The sequence below is a fragment of the Myiozetetes cayanensis genome, unplaced genomic scaffold (genome assembly GCF_022539395.1).
Source record: "Myiozetetes cayanensis isolate MyiCay16 unplaced genomic scaffold, myiCay2020 scf2-11, whole genome shotgun sequence".
Classification (NCBI taxonomy): domain Eukaryota; kingdom Metazoa; phylum Chordata; class Aves; order Passeriformes; family Tyrannidae; genus Myiozetetes; species Myiozetetes cayanensis.
This window is the reverse complement of record NW_026087411.1, coordinates 11,793,714-11,811,392: the sequence shown is the minus strand read 5'-3', so window position 1 is coordinate 11,811,392 and position 17,679 is coordinate 11,793,714. Positions and strand designations below refer to the sequence as shown.

The window sequence follows — 17,679 nt, the reverse complement described above, 5'->3', positions numbered from 1 at the left end:
AACTCAACAGAAGTTAACATCAAAATACTCCTCAGGCTCCCAGAAGAGAAATTCTAGTTAGTTTTTGAATCTTAAGCTTGAATACGCTTTGCTAAAAGACAAGACAACTTAATCATACCAAATTCTGGTTCAAAGAAAAGAAATTAAAGCCTACCGTAGAAACAGATGCATCTTCAGAGGACTTGTGGTAGAGACTGGAAATTTTTTCAGCACGCATAAGGTATTCTGCAGTCTTCCTTTTCACTGCTTCTCGACGAGTTGGACTTGATTCACCTCAATGGAGAAAAAAAAAAGTTATGTTTTCTATAAAGAGAGAGGTACTAAGTAATCAAAGCACATGACTGCTTTGATTCTACCTTTTGATTTCCTTTGGCTTATCCATAATGAAACCTACAGAAATGCACCTTCTAAAAATCCAGTACTATGATCTCACAGTTCTACAAAAAAAACAATGTAAGCCTTGCCATAGACTAAGGTAAATAAAAAGCTTTACCTAATATCTCTGTGATTTGGTATATGTTCCTGTGGTAATATAAATAAGAATTGAAGTAAACCACTGATCCAAGTGTCGTATTACAAAGAGCAGAATCAATTAGTAAAGATGGAATAGGACATTTACAACAAAACAATAAAGTTATTTTTTCCTCAAGTTTCCAGTATGGACTTTCTTAAGTAGACATGAAGTTTAGAAATGCTATTAAAAACCAGAAGGCAACGGGAGAGACACCAAGAACTTTCGCTCACAACTTTCCAGTGCTAGGCATTCCTTGCCTCTTGACTTAGGGTGACATAGGAAGAAAGGAATAAGCACTTGTGCCAATTACTTCACTTCCCAGATGGCTGAACCACCGCTGTGTTATTTTTAATCTACCCAAACTCTTACAAGAGGTGAGAATCCCATGATACCACACAAATTCTGTATTCACTCTAAAACTTACAGTTTATGTTTAGGCATTCACATCATGAGCAGCACAGTGTTACAACTGACTCAATTTGTGATGACAACGCCCAACCAGTCAACTGCCAAGCAAAGATAAAAAGACTGTGAGACACAACCATAACAACAGAGAACTGAGATTACTATGCTGAAAATAAGATAGAGGCAACTGTCCCAGAGGCAGAGACTTCATACGGTCCTGACAGTCTCTTGCAGCCCTAACCAAGGCCATCCAAGACTTGCAGAAGCACAGCCTTGACCGCAACGGGCTCTGCACTGCCAGGTGCAAGCCAGCACCTCTCAAACCGATGCTCCAACAGGGCAAGGAACTGCAAGATTATCTGCCTAACAGCTACTCAACATGAAAGACAAGGCAAGGAACAGGAGAGGTAATAAATTAAACACACAAACCCTAACCAACAGCAGATAACAGTCAATACGGAAGGCTGAAACTCCTAAGACACTGATCAACAGGCCACGAAAGGAACCTGAGCGTAACCTTGAAGGAGTTCAATCAGCAACTTGGTAACTGATAAGGAAAAAACCAGGATTATTGTGGGTTATCAAGAACGAATCTCATAAAAAAGAGCAAGTTTATTATGGCATTTCCAAGGCAGAACTTATTGTGTAAAAGCTTGCATTCAAAACTTACTGTGGGAGGTTTTCAGGGGGCACTTGTGACAATGCATAACACATTGTGAATGTTTTAAGAGCATGATTAAAGGAGGGTCAAGGTGGATGTGGGGCACAAGCATGAGACAAGAGGTGAAAATTTCATGGGTAAATTATGAATAAGCAGGCTGCTGGTCAATATGCTAGTCTGACTGAACCCTGCATCTGAGCAGTGCCTGTCTTACCTTCTTAGAAAACTGTTTCTCACTATTTTCTGCATTGGTGTGTTCCTTATTCTCTGTGCGTAAGATACACCAACAAACTTCAAGACCAATAAGCAAGCCAGTCAGACACAATGTCTGAGAGCTGGACCATGGACCCTGGGGACAGCTACCAGAGAGAGCTGAACAGCAAGTCTGTCCCTGACCACCAATAGTTCAAAAGACACGGGGTTGTTCATGCTGCCGGTGGTTATGCAGGTGCCTGTAGAGGACACATCCTTCTGCCTGTGCCAATCCATCTGTGTTGAACCATGTCCACACAGAGCACGTGTGCACACATGCAAGCCCCTGAGCAATTTGCACTCAGCTTCACAACTGGCAGGACCCAAAGAAGGGATGAGCTGCAGCCATGTATCTCCAGTAGCTCTGATCCTTTATTCAACCATAGCTGGCTAGCTTTAACCCTGGATCCTTAACTAAGGAGAATGGGCAGGTTGTCTGTTCAGTTTTCCCAAAACACTTTTAGATGGCAGAGAACAATTAAAAATTTAAGTACAATTTCTCTTCAGAAAGTTCATGGAGAGTTCCTCTGCTGTAGGCTATCAGAGCTGATCAGAGCTGCTGTTTTTCTCCTGCCCCAAACAAGAGCAGGTGAATCACTGCTCTTACTTTAAACACATCTTAGAGTGTGAAGGTAGCACAGGCACTTTTTCGCTTTTTGTTGCCATGATATGCCACTAGTCATTTTGACCTCGTTATAAAACAGAGACTCCCACTCCTGTCATATCATGACTAGAGACTACCTACACACACAGAACTATCACAGAGATTCCACCAAGAATAAGCAGAAGAGACTTCAGATCTACTCCAAATTCTGTGGTAAGTGATCTATTGTAAATATTATTATCCACCCCACAGCAGGAGGAAAAAGTGACTGTCACCTCCTTGGACAGAGACTCAGAGCCCTGCTCTGCAAACACCTTTATCTACACTTGGTTAGGGAAGAAGCTGGACAGGCAGAAATTCGGTGCACTTTCAGCATACAATATTACAGATATATATCAATTTCTCAGTAATTTCTCTCATTCTAAAGACAGAAGGCACTTGTACCAAGACTCCACTACACGAGACTGCCAGTCTTGTTCCCATCTAGGATTTAAAAAAAACAACAAAAAAATCACTCAACTGTTTGAACTTGAATTTGTCTTTATCAGAAGAGAATAGATACACAGTATTTTTTTATAAGTGTGTGTTGCAATTCCTTAAAACGTGACTAACGCTCTTACTTTCATCTCTGCACGTAATGTTAACGCACCATAAAACTTTCTTGTGCCGAACCACCGGTGAGCACCCACGTTCTCTCTGTCACACAAAGTGGCAGTCGCCCAGGGAAAACAAGACATCTGCACAGCAATAATAAACCCTTCAGCCAGTGTTTCCTTCAAGTAGACTGGTAGAAAACTGCTAGGTTAGTGTCTAAGGCTATCATAAAAGTCAAGCTTACTGCTTAATTGTTAGTTATGTGTATTTACTTTGGATGTTTATTGCCTTTTTTCAATGCTTCAGTAATTTTACAGTAATTAACGCAAACAGGCTAGGATGTCCCCTTAGAGCTGTCTTTGTTCTCCCTACTTTCACAAGACATTAATTTCAGTTTTCTTCTACTTTTCCTTCCTGAGTAATTTGTTAAATAACATTTGCAAACTGTTGCCTCATTAAAATCTTCAGCCATAAAGAGGGCGTGGATTCACAAAACAAGATTTATTCAACAAGTTCTAACATCTTATTTGTGAATAAGATCATTAACAGTTCAGTCTCTGAATACTTTAACAGGTGGGTGTTTAAGAATTGGATTTATGGAAATAGGATTTTGGCTTTTTATTCTTTGCATTAATTTAACCAAGAAAAGGAAAAAGACTATGTTCCAATACAAATGTCCATTTAAACAGCCAATATCTCACAAAAATCTGTAAATACAGACAGGATATTAATTTAATAAACAAATAAATGCTGCTTTAAAAGCCTCAAACACAGGGAGTAACAATGAATACCCCATTAAACTAAAAATAATCTTTAGCATTTATGTTAAATTTGAGGTCATAGAACTCTTCACTTAAAACCAAATAAATCACTAAAACATAGTACTAGAACAAATCCTTATATTTGACAGATGTTATAGCTGTGATTCAGACTTTATGCATAATTTTTTTGAAATGCAATGTTACATTTTGCCATGGAATAGGGTTTTTAGTTGCACAAAATGTGTATTCTCAAAATAATCTATTTTATTTTATAATAAATTAGGAATAATAATTTATTCAAAGTTAGGAACTTCTGATTTAAAAATTGTGTGAGCATATTGAGCTTCTATTTCCATTCTGTGGTTAGCCCACAATAATCTAAAGAGCTATCTCTCTAATTACAATTTAAACTTGAAAGGCATTTTTCTTTAAATGGCAGCAAACAGGAAATGTTTAAACTGTGTCAAAGCCTTTGATGAATCTTTACAACTGCTCATAAAAGATCATCCTGCTTAAAATAATATTGATTTTTCATTTATTTTCCTAGATACTAGAAGATTTATGTTTCATCTGATCAGGATCAAAGCTTCTCCCTTCTCCTGATCACTGGGATTAAATCGGCAATGTCATTTTACACATTTAAAAACTACACTGCTAAAGCAAGATATAAAAGTGCAGCAAGGCTGATCATAGAGACCTTAGAATAAAAACCCCCTCAAGATTCCCCGTCTCTCTCTCTCCCTCTGCATTTGCTACGGAGCAGCTGTGCCTCACACAGATTCACATGAATGAAAATATTAAGGCGAGAAACCACCCACTTAGTTTATTTTCCATATGACTTTCCTGTAATTATTTTGTAAACTGTTCGCACAACAATATATAAAAACATCTGCAAAAACAGGTAATTAATGTGTCAAGCCAAACTAATGCATTTTTTATGGTGTCCATGCTTCGTCAACTGTAATTATAACTCTTTTTAAGCAAATGATGATGTGTTTGTTGCAATGTGCAAGTGGTTATTTTAGATGCTCTGTTTACTATTACTGCAAACAGAATATAAAAACTCTACAGCTACTTCGTTGCACATATAAGCCTTCATCCACACAAGCAGGCTGCTCCCTCATTTTCCAAAGGCTTCGCCTATTTCAAAGAAACAAAAATATCTTAAAATGAAAATTGGCTTTGGAAAGGCTGACCAGGCCACCCACTGACCAAAGTAACAGTGGCCAGGAAATTAGGACTGCAGCCAATAATTTAAAATTTTTCTTCAATTTTTATTTCTAAGGATGGCTTAGCCACAATATATTTACAAAGACAGACGTTCCTAACAACATTCAAATTATTTTGAGGTTGGATAATAATGGCCAGTCTTCGCGAGCGAAGATCCGGGGAAGGTCTTTCCACCTTCCAGCCTGCGCATTGGATTTTTTAGGTGAGACACAGTGTGCGCGGAACTGAGCCCACCCTTTAATCCTAAGGTTCATCTGCCGGGGCCAAGCGAGCTTGGACGGTGGCAGCGAGGTCCTTAGGACGTAGGTGGGTTGCCTTTAAGGGCTAACGAGCCCCACCTGCCCGGGAGTGGCCCTGACCGGGAATCGAACCCGGGTCTCCGCGGTGACAGCGCGGCGCCTTTACCACTAGACCACCAGGGGCTCCAGGTTGGATAGAGGAAAACCATAAATACTAGAATAATTGTGCCATTGAGCTCATCTGTGACTTGCCTGCTTGTTTGCCCATAGTCCTACTGATTTGAATGAAAAAAGACAAAGAAGCAGCATTTCCACAATGTACAGAGCAGTAGCATATACTTTTGTTTGTCTTCTGCTCAAAAAGTCTTTACTCACATCTCAGAGCACTTCAGAAGAGGACACAACCTTTGAGAGATTAATTAACTCAAAGTGTTCAGCTCAGTTAACTGTTTATTCACACATCAAATCTTCTGTAATTCTATCACGTAGGAAAATTACTTATGTTCAGATATTAATAGCAAAAAGCTACTGAAAGGGGGCCATATCCAACAAACAAACAAAAAACAAAAAAAAACCCCAAAATTTGGTCAGTAAAAACCATGGAAAAAATCTGCAATTTTCCCCCAAATAATCTGGGGCACTAACAGAACACATCTCAGATGCATAGAAGGGATGTCAAACTTCCTCTGGTCCATAGCTATTCTCCTCCAGCAAATCCAGGATGAAGTCCTGGGGAAGATATGCCTCTTACAGGATGGTAGTAAAGATTGCTCTAGTTGCCACTTGCCACTACCATACGAAAAAAAAAAATCAGTAAATCATAGTAATATACAGTAAATCACATTATGTGGCACCCACACGGGAATTCTAGATACTCCTTCCTTTCTTTGTGCCTGACCACTTCCAAATCCTCCCCTTGAGGCATTAGAGATTTTCTCAGGAAGACTCAATCTGTCAGGACAACATAAGTGCTCTCCCTACCTAACTAGTTGTTTGGCCAGGATGGGGTTATTTCCACAGAAAAGGTAAGGCTAAAAAGTTAGCATTACCTGTCCCAATCCTCTGTAACCTCCACTTCCTCCTTTTCTCTCAGACTTACTAAAAATATATGTGGGCTGCCTTTATTTAAAGAAGATATCAGAAGAGATTTGCTCCAGGAAGGAATGTCCTCTTGCAGAACAAGCTACAAGGAACTTGTGGGAGACTGCCTGTTGTGCTAACCCCAAACTCCACGTTCTTAACAATTTAAACAGTAAAACTTTCTCTAAATACTGAAATCTTCAATGAAACATTTATAATTGCCAAATCTAACAGCTATAATACCATTTTTTATTTTTAAAAGTTTCTTTATCTTCTTCACAGTCTTCCTGCACATATCACCCAGCTGGATTGCTGAATTTTTCAAAGAATTGCTCTCTATAAAAATGCAAGGGAGTAAGCCTTAAAAGATTTATTTCTTCTCACAATGAAAAGAGGTTTAGCAGCACCTTCCTTATTAGTGGGTAGCCCAGCTGTTATTTTTGCCTAATTGGTTCAAGAGGACCTCTGTTCTTCTTAGGGCAAACACTTCTTACATCATGTGAAGCAGACTCCTTTGTCCATAATAGCCAAACAAAAGCTCAGGCACACCATAAGTGACAATGCGACTCATAATCCAGCACAGGTTTGTGATGACTTTGGACACAGTTTTATAACCCCAAAATTTATTTCAGGAAGGGGAAGAGCTGCTGATTTTGGAACGAGTCTCCACCAACTTTCACAGGAGAGTGGGTAACCTTTAATTTTCAAACAATTACTTAAGTGAAATGTGGCAGGTGCTGAGGTAGATGGACACTGCAGCATCAAGGATAGAGCTATAGATTTTAGCAGTAGGTGGGAGTTTGGAATTGTGAAATAAGCCCACTAGCTCATCGTCTCTAATATGCTATACATTATATTAACAATGAGTTCCTTTGAGGTGGTGGCCAAATTCTGCAGCTGAAAAAAACCCTGTAAATATTAAAAAATAAGACAAAGGTTAAACCCATTATGGAAAAATAGCTTGAGGTGATCTCTTTTCCTCTTTTTTTTTCTTTTTTAACATTTTGAGAGAGTCAAAATTTATTAAAATGCAACACACTTATCAGAACCATTTTTCTTATTTTTGAAGATTCAGAACAGTACTCTATCAACCAAAAAGAAAGGCCACTTAAAAGTTAAACCTTTCATGCTGAAGCACAAATTTGTGACAGTAAGCGAGCACCTACAAATTCTTCTTCCAGCTTTCCACTGTGCTTATAACTATTATGTTTATATATTATATACATCATCTTCATTGCAGGTTGATTGAGACACAGATCTACATTTCCTATGAAGTTACCAGTTCTGCATCTTGTAGAAAACCTATGGTTACATACCTGTCATGTAAATGTCAAGGTAAACATTTCTAGGTAAACATTTTTGGGGGGGGAGGGGGAATTGGCCAAAGTTAAGGCTACATAGAAGAATGGTGTGGGTGAAATGTGTTTGAGTGACCAATAAAGCAGGAGTCAGTAACACTAGATAATAAGAATTGTAACTGTCCAGAAATGCTAACTGACAAACATCTGCTTATAGAGAACCCCTCATGTTAAATCCACAAGGTGGTGGTAGCTTTTCATGTGCTTGTGTGACTAACTGGAAAGAAAAATAAAATGAGTGGTCACACGGCACACACTATTTCAGGGAGGCAAAGCTTAACTTCCCATCTACCTACTAAAACCAGTAGTCTTCAAAAGCAAGGTATTTCACCAAAGTAAGACTTAATGTGAGAAATATCCTTAAATATTTTTCTGTTGAACTACGTAAGAAGGAAAAAAAAAAATCCCTGTGAGCATTGCAAGACAGAAGGACAAGTAGTGGCATTCTAGCACAGATGAAAAAACAATACGGTGACAGCAGCAGCAGGTCCTTCAACACGAGCACCCCAGGAACAGGAGGAGAGCACTGACAGAGCAAGGAGAGAAGTTGCACACCACCAGAGAAGAGACAAAATTTCCCAGTTCTCTGCACTCTTCCTTCTTAACTAAAAGGACAAGTTCAAATATGAATTAGCAGCCACAAACATTCCTTGCTTCAGAGCAGAGGGAACATAGGCACAGAGACACCTACAAGTAAGAACAGTTTGAAGCATAAAATATTGCAGGGGGCAAGAAAAGAAAAAGGTAGATGAAAAACCAATTATGAGATTCATAAATCCTGACAGTCTAATAGTTCTCATATTTATGTATTAAATACAATTCATATGTACTTTTATACACTACTATGGGAAATGGTATCTTTCCCTGAGCAATCACAAAAATCTCTAAAACAGAAGAGCCAGCGGCAGGCCTTGTAGAGATCAAACCTATACTAGTCCTTCTATGCAGCTCTGAAGCTAGAGGGGCTATTTTAAGATACTAGAAGAGTAAAGAGAGAAAGAGGACAGGAAAAGAGAAAAGAAGGACGTGAAAAGAGAGTAGCTGTATATACAAGAACTGTTTGGGGGATCAGAGAACTGATTATCATGCAGCATCATGCCCTTAAACATATCTATGCAATTTTTCTATTCCAGCTAGTAATTTGCCTTAATTCACCTAGACTGCCTGAGGCATTTAATTCTGCAGCCAGGGACTTCAATTTCCTCACCTGAGGACAGAAGCTGCTCTGTAGCCCAGATCAGTCTGTTCTGTCTACACTGTGTGCTGGAAGAAGTGTGTCAACCCTACTAGGTCTTCTGATGGGAGGTAGAAACCCCACACAGCAACAGTCAAAAAAAGATTAATGCACTTTGCAGCTAAGTGCTGGCTAACAACAGCTGAGATAAAAGGCTGTGCAGGCAGGAAGAGGTGTCTGTCAAAGAGGCCAGGAATAAGCAGCAACCTGGCAAGGAACTGCTATGAGGACAGACTCAGAAATCTTGGAAAGGTCAGATGAACACAAAGCCAATGCAGCTAGCTGTGTGCCCCAGAAGAGGGAAGAAAACAGATTTCTAAGGTTCACCTGGTCACATATTTATTAATTCTTTAACAGCCACATGCTAAGCAACTACATTCAGAGTCATCTCTGCATCAGACCCTACAGGTTGGCTTTCAGGTATTGCTACAGTTCACCTTTACATTTATTGCAAGGCTCTGAGCTGTGCAGCAGGTACTAAACCTCAGACCTTTATCAGTCTCTTGGTGCAGAGAGGTCTTTCCATTTAAGTGGAACTTTGTCTTGAGTATTCCTTTACATAGCTGAATCTGACTGTATTTGTACAATAACCAATCGAGTCCAGCTCTTAAGTGAATGGCCCATAAGGGGATCAAACCCACAACTCTGGTGTTATTAACACCGTGCTCCAACCAGATGAGCTAATCTCAGGGTCAGTAGTGGATTCTATGAGACTAATCTGCTCTACAATTCTGTATGGTCTGCAATGAGCTTGGAAGACAACACATTCCAGTTATGGGCAGCTCATAGCCCATACTAATATGTGCTTCAGCATCACTGGCAGCACTCTGGGATAAGATAACTCTTTTTTTCACCAGCCACAGTATTTCCAACATCCATTCCTAATCTAGCTGCTTATCAACAGACAAGTCCTCTCACAAACCTTTCTTCTGAAGCAGCAGCTGTGATTTCAAGAAGCACTAGGAGAGAGGGAGCACTTTGTATTGTTGCTTAAAAAGCTTGACCCAAATAGTCCTACAGCATCCTCACGGCCCAATAGCAGGAAACAGAGATGGTTTTTAGCTCCTTTGGTAGGAACCAGGGCAAGAGGTTTTTGTCTTGACTGGTTCCAGCCTCAGTGGAAGTATAAGACTACAGTAGCAAATAAGGCAAGTGATGATATACCACAGGAGCACAGAGGTCTGAGATCAGGCAAGGGAGAACTACAGTTCCATCAGTCAGCCTGTCACCAATCTTTTTCTGTGAGGTCCAGGACAACACTCAGGGTTTCCCCGCAGACACTGGCTCACACCCCAGTGCACCTTCTCAAAGAACAGGTCTGTTGTTTCCTTAAAGACATTGCTCCAGTCAGGCACATCTAGTGGATAGTTCATAAAGTGTCTAAGAGATTGTTACTATCAATGAGAAACGCTACTCAGAGGACTTAACAAGTGAAAAAGAATTTAAAATAGCTACTGTGTGGTAACAGAAGTTGTCTTCATAAGTGCCATTCAACACACAAGCAAAGGAAGCCAGAAACACGCTGGTGGAATGCCATGGCTGTTTCCCTTTTCATAAAGTACTGTCTTCTTGGCATTCTGTCAAGCATGCTCCTGTTTGCATCCCTGGCTCCATCACAAGTTCAAATCATAGCCCATCATAATCCCAGTAATTAGACACAAGTTGGTTTGTTTTCAGTATATCCAAAAATATCATCTAGTTGTCCAAAGTATTCCCAGCATTTCATTGTATATGCATTTCTAGGTTAAAAGTCAAAGTCATTTTAGCAAGGTTCCAGTAATTTGTGTAATTTTTGTTCCAGCTCTGTTTACTGGATAAACATTAAAATAGCACAGAGCAGCGAAAAACTGACATTCACAGCCTGCTTTCAAAGGCACCAGTAGCTTATTTAGAAGTTGTAGATACCTAACACAAAACAGAGATACCTGGAATACAGCTTGTGGCTGCTGTGACTCAAGAGGCACCACATACTTCAATGCAATAAGGTTCACGCTGCCTAAACCAAATAAATATTCATTCTGCCCAGCCACAGCTGCTACACATGTGAAAACAAACATTCCAAAACTCTGACAGAGGAAATGGATCATCTCCCTTTGGATGTTAATGTGCAACACGGATAGACCAGCAATGGACACATTTGCTTTCTAAACCATATGGAAGAGATCCTGCAGTTTTCTACACGAATTAGACTGACCATATTGTGCAGCATTGTTGCTTCATCAGGTGCCTGAAGGTACTGAAACCCAGCAATAAGCAACGGTGTTAATTCTGTGTTTATCACACACCTCAGACTGCCCAGATCCATAGTGGATATAACTGAAGAATGGATGAAGTTGGAAAAAGAGGAGCAATTTATATAAACAGGACTCCCTCCTTCATTACAAACAACTCTTTCCACAATTTCAGCCTCATGATCTGGTTTTTTTCCTAATGAAAACTATGCCCTATACCAAAGTCAGGGAAAGCACTACTTTGCATAAAACACAGTTAACTTCCAGCCTAGAAGTTGGTGGCTTGCTATTGATTAGTGCATTTTTTTCCATCACTAGGCCTGAAGCAATGCATTGACCTCAAAGTGCTCTGACATGCTAACAAAACAAAGGAACAGCTATAATTGTGAGCCAAAGTTTCTATCAGCTAGTATACTTGGTATGCTTAAAAAGGCTGAAAATTTGAATTCTAGGAGGTTTAAGCTCCTGTAGAATTGTTTAACCATCCTACACAACCTTTACAGACCTGTCTTCCAAAACCTCCAAAACCCTTGGGCACACAGCAATGCCCAGAAAATACGAGAGGAGTAGCAGAATCAGTACATATTCAGAGGAAAAAGGAAATTATGGTAGCTATTCCCTATCACTGCATGCAAGGCAGCTCTGGTATAAGTGAAACAAGGAGGCACAAGAGGCACAGGTAGTTCAGTGGCAGTCCAAGGGTGGTACTGCCAGTCTAAGAATTCATTCTTCTTCCCAGTGATAAATGCTTAATATTAAATGCATGTACAGAGCAGAAACAGGCCCAAAGAGATGCCCAGAGTCCAAGGTACACAGCAATCTCTGAGCACACAAGACAGCATGCATTCCCCAAGTGACATCTGTATTGGGTCTTTTGGTAGGACTATGAAAAAGTCATTAGAGGATACAGTACTAAAACTCTGCAAGAGACTCGCAAAAGAAAATACATATGCACCTTGCACAGAATAATTAACACCACTACACTTCTGAGAGCATGTGCACACAGTTGAAAACAAAGCCAAGATGGCCATTTCTTTGGTGTGAGCATATGTGACACCTGCCTCATCCAGCGTTAGTGCCACCAGCTTGAAGAGCTGGAAAGTCATCAGGAACTGCCTTTACAGAAGCCACCTACTTCAAAACAAACAACACAGGTGTATAAACTTGCAGTCAGAAACTTACTTGTGCACAGTTTTGGTGAGGCAGCCTTGAGAAGTAAGTAGACCTCGTACCAAGCCTAAAGGAGCTCATTTTTTGGATACTTATCACCAGCTTACAGAGGTATTACATTTCTGAGGTAATGTCATGTTTCAAATTCAAAGTTTCAAAACCAGGGATGGGTGATGTTTCTTCACCCACATTACTCCGCAGGTTGGTTGCGTTTCCCCGCTTCCAATTCTTTAGGTGTCAATTTCTATTTCCTTGGTGCCACCACGTGGCAAAAATCTGTATTACCGTTTTCAATGCAAAAAGCCACCTGCAGCCCATTCCACAGGCCACAGATTCTGCTATGGCTGTACACTGAAAGGCAATGACACTTTATATGGGTCTAAGTATGTATGAACACTCTGCTTCACTTTCAGCTGTTACTAATACTTATTTAGATAAAATAGTTTGAAAATAATCAGTGGCAGAAGACCAGAAGCTTTGTGTAATAATTGCACCATCCTTATCTTTGAAAGGAGCATGTTATTATACATATGAAATACATAACCAGGGGTGTTTAAATAACTGAAGTGATTACTTTAAGGGTTTGTCGTTTTTTATTGCAACATAAAGTGAATATTCACATATCAACGTTAAACATAGTGTCTTCACAAAGTAGCATGATTAATAAGTTTTGTTGGTCTTTTGAGGCTTTTTTTTTACTGTCCTCATAGATCTTGAGAAGGCATATATTTTTAGGAAGGCATTTGAATCAGCCCTGTCATCATAAAGAGGGCATCACTGTCTCCCTACCAGCTTGCAGAAGCTCCAAGGAGAATGGGACACAAAATGAGCTGGATCTACCCAAATCTAGTGCAAGTGCCCAGCAGAGGATGGACATTCATTTGCTTTCCACCTTCACAGCCATGAAGGGTAACACAGAGAAACAAAAAGGAAGATCTGACTGCTAGGATCTAGCCTGTGTACAATTACATTCACAAGGGATAAGATGCCAGTTTAAAAGGAACTCATTGCCATTATTCCCTCTTCTGTGCTTTACAGATGAATGTCAGAGAGTGCAAAGGAAAAGTTGCAGGTGCTGGCTACATGTCTCTTCATCCATCAGGAGCACCTACATACACACACAAGTACCACTAAAAATTTATTAATAACGCCCACTGTACTATCTGAGTCGCATGAAGAAAACAGGGCAGAATATCACACTTTCCCAAGACACCCTGAATTTCTTCCTAGTCTGAAAAGCATGGATACCAGTGGGTGAGAGAAAAGGGTTAACAGTCATCTGAGGGAGTTGGATGAGTGGCTACCCTGCAGTAAATGTCCTTGGAGGAAATTCTGGCAAACGCAAGTAAGAAGCTCAACCCACTCTGGTTTGACATGTTAGTATGCATCAGTTGGGCAAGTCACCTACAACACATGCAAGAAAAGCTTTTCACAACTTCAAGGTAAACATATTACCATAAGGATTACCATAGATTCAAAGCCAATGTGTTTAACCACTGCCACAACTCAAGTATGCACAATAGTTATCACAGCAAAAGGGATGTACGATAGCCTGACTTGGGTTCACGCCATTAACAGTTTGAAACTGTTTAATAAAGAAAGCTTTTGAAGTTGAAATTTGAAGTGTCGGTTCAAAACTGCATCATAGCAGCCTTGCATCATGGCAGGAAGACAGAATTGATTATGACAAAACAGGATATCCTTCAGAAGACCGTAACAGGTCTGTGAAAAAGTACATTGGCAAAGAAAGAATAGCTGGGCTCTCCAACAGAAGGATGGCCAGCACATTCAACATCAAGAATGAAAAGCATTTTGACAACACAGGCAAGAAAAGATAGGATGCTATTGAAAAGCCACAACAAGCAGCAAAGCAGCAACCCTACTGACATCACTGAGACTTGAAAAGAAAGAGGTGGATTTATGTTTGCCAAAAAGTGTAAGACACTTTAAGCAAAGGCTATGAACATATCTTGGCCCACACCTCTAGTTCTCATCAGTAACCTATCAATTTTTTTTTGCCAGGACCCATTAAATCAGCTCACCAGGTAACTTCCATTCCTAGAACTGTTCAGAAGGCCGGGACCACTGCTGTGCATCACACCAAGATGCAGCAAAGGCTTCTGCTCGTGTGTGCTTTGGTACATTAACATTTAAGTTCAGATCTGGAGCAGCATAATGCATCTGTGCTGTGTGCTGTCAAACAAAGCCACAATTCTAATCTTATTCATTTGATCTGTGTGGGACAGAAGCACAATACACAGACTCTGAATTCACTCCAGGAAAGAACAAATATTTTCCTGTGCTTTATAGTCTTAAGCCATTGTTGGACAAAATGCAAATATATGAGGTTATCACTCTAGATTCTCAAGAACTAGAGAAGCAAGGGAAAAAAATCGTTCCCTCACTGACAAGCTACAAGGAGACTACGTAGAAACTTGCATGTAGTTGCATCTGTCTGTTAACAACAGCTTTTGCACACATATATTAATGTGCCAGTCTTTCAATAAAGAAAAAATTCTGTTCTCCTCTAGCAGTGCAGGTATGTAAGTTTGTATGCATCCTTTAGCTAGAAAAGGAGAATAGTGGAAGAAACAAGAGGCTGTGAGCCAAGAGTAGTTCTAATCCTGTTGTGATTGGGAAGTTAACCTGAGTCTGCCTCTCCCCATGCATAAAATGGGGATAATTAATCCTCACTTAACCATGTAAATTAAATAATGTTTCAACAGTGCTGCAAGTGCCACATATTAATTAATGCCTAGGTAATAAAAAGGAAAAAGGCAAGAGTGGAGCACTTCGCTACTTACCTGCAAGTCAAAGGTTGTGCTGCAATTTTAAAAGACGAGATTCTTGGCACTTGCAAGATGAGACCCTGAATTACTATTCAGTCTTAGAGAGAAAGATTTCCCTCTCTCTCCTATGCACACAGCTATCAAGTACATGAAAGCCAAGCACACATCATTCTGCATTTCATATCACCTCTGTGCAACACAGTAAGCTGATGTTAACTAAGGAAATGCCATAAACAAATACACATAGCCAAAGATAAGACAAACATAATGGGAAGATCCATACCTTGAACACCTTCCAGAAGCAGATCAACTCCCTTTCTATAAAAGCTTAAGGCAGTTTCATAATCTTCTTCCTCCTCCTTCTTCAAGGCCAGTTTTATTAACTCGCCCGCTTTCTCCAAGTAATCTTGTTTGCCTGGCTTGGGTTTTAAGCTTCCAGTAAACAAGCTATGGCTTTCCCTCTCTCCTTCGGGTTTGCTCCACTCCTGCTCAGGTGCCAGCGTGCTTTGTACTGGGGGTTCAGAAGCAACGCAAAGGCCAACAGCTCTACTGGGAGAACTTTGGTTGGATGCCATTCCATCATCTAACTCAGCAAGAGAATCTACATCGACTGTCAGAGAGATCAGGTCGCTGTCACTGGAGAAGCCTAAAAGTCAGAAAGGCATCCATTACTTTAGATCTCTCATATACCTTAGGAACCTTCAAAATTCTTTATCCCATCTGAAGATTTAGCTTTCTTTTCATTCCTGCAGCTTCCTGAGACCATGCCCAGAAACTCCCTCCCTGTTTAAGACAGCTTTCTGTCTTAAAAAGCTTTTAATACCTGTAGAAACATGATTTTTAAAATTAACTATGACATCGGCAGAGCAAGAGGTCTTGAATTTAATACTGTGAATGAAGAGATCAACATATAACACCCAACTTAAACTTTCAAAGCCAGTTCACCACTGGGCTTCAGAAAATTACAAAACTAACCCTTTCTGTGTGAGTGCTATTAGAGAAGTAAATCAGCAGGAGCCAAATTACTGTTGCAAGAAATCCCAACATACTGTTTAAATCAGCAAGGTGAAGCATCCAAAACCAGTAAATTAGGAGTTTGAATTAACAGAGCTAGTGTCAGCTTATGTATCATGCAGTACTCTTAACTCCCATCTAACATGCACAGCCTTCTTTCATTGCTGAGGCATGGTAAAAGGAATTAGTTAGCACCTTTCACTCAAACTTGAGGTAACACATTTTATTTTACACTTGCTATAAGCCAGTATATCTTTGCTGCAAGCTGACCTTCAGTAACTAAACCACAGGAATTTTGCAAGGTTTTTTGGGAATAAATGGCAACAAAGATATTTTACACATACAGCATTTTATTCCGTACAGATTATCATCCACAAAAAGCATTCACTCAATTACAACTTTCAATTATACCTATTTAAATTCCACAAATGTAACAGAAACAACTTCTAGATCTCACCTCCACATTCTGATTGGCTCGTAAGCGTCACATCGTCAAGCCCACTTAAATCCTTTCGAACTGAAAAGGACAAGAATGACAAAAATGTTTCTGACATCCTTTGGTACAGCAGATTACACGTTCACTTGCCATCAAACTGAAAGAGCACATCCCTTCTAGAGGTAAAAATACATAATATGAACCTGCTCTTTGACTGACTATCAGAGATACCCATTTGGTAACACACCATTAAAATTGTGACAGTGGTATTAGATTCACCATTTCTCATCGCTTCCACGATTTTAAAAACAAAACACAGGTGCCTGCTTTGGTGGGGAGGGGGGGCAATTCAAACCTACCAACTCACTTAATTTCAACAGCAGCAGGATTAAAATCCCTATCTCTCACTGCCCTGATGATTTACAGCTAAGGAGACCTTAAACAGGAGAGCCTCCAAAGACTGGGATCTACACACCACAGAAAAAAAAGAAGCTAGCTTTCAGTATCAAGTATGTCATTCCAGAATAGTACCCTGCAGGAGACATACTGAACGACCCACGAATTTGGCAGTGCCACCTGGATATCAAGTAGCAGTTTGTTTTATCACCTTGGCACATGTATCCACTGAGGCAATAAAACAGGCAACAAGGTCAAGACATTTAGTTGTTTGTACACACAGTGAAGGTAAATTCTGAGCTAAAAGCTGCTGTTTTCTCCTCTATTACTGACAGAGTGAAGAGTTTATCCACATTTCCAGGTAACGTGTTCTGACTTTACTTATCTTCAAGAAGTATGTGGCAGCAGCAAGAAGCTGACTCAAAGGCAACTAACTCACACTTTCTTTTTCATTTTGCAACCATAGGGTTATAGGGAGTTTACAATTTATGAAACAGGAGTAAGAAGGCACTGTAGAAATACTGCTTTTCTAAGAGCCAGCAGTATCTTTAACATGGGTGAGAGGAAAAAGACATGAAAGAGAAAAAAATTACTAGCCACTCTGTCTGAAAAGCAAGGGACAGTCATACTTAGTGACACAACACTACTTGAGAGGAGGGGACAGGGTGCACAGAAGACAATGCTCCTGATCTTCTCATGGAAGGGACATAA

The 17,679-nt window shown here is 40.0% G+C and overlaps 1 protein-coding gene across 3 annotated transcripts in view; it reads right to left on the bottom strand.

Annotated features, from left to right (window-relative positions):
- The window catches only part of RPS6KC1 (ribosomal protein S6 kinase C1), an 88,893-nt gene that overhangs the window by 49,499 nt on the left and 21,715 nt on the right, over positions 1 to 17,679 (bottom strand). For all 3 annotated transcript variants that reach the window (XM_050314672.1, XM_050314673.1, XM_050314674.1), the window contains 3 exons: positions 16,594 to 16,653; positions 15,406 to 15,768; positions 155 to 273 (listed from right to left, as the gene is read on the bottom strand). In XM_050314672.1, the coding sequence (XP_050170629.1) occupies positions 155 to 273; positions 15,406 to 15,768; positions 16,594 to 16,653 (542 nt within the window). The remainder of the gene's footprint in view (positions 1 to 154; positions 274 to 15,405; positions 15,769 to 16,593; positions 16,654 to 17,679) is intronic.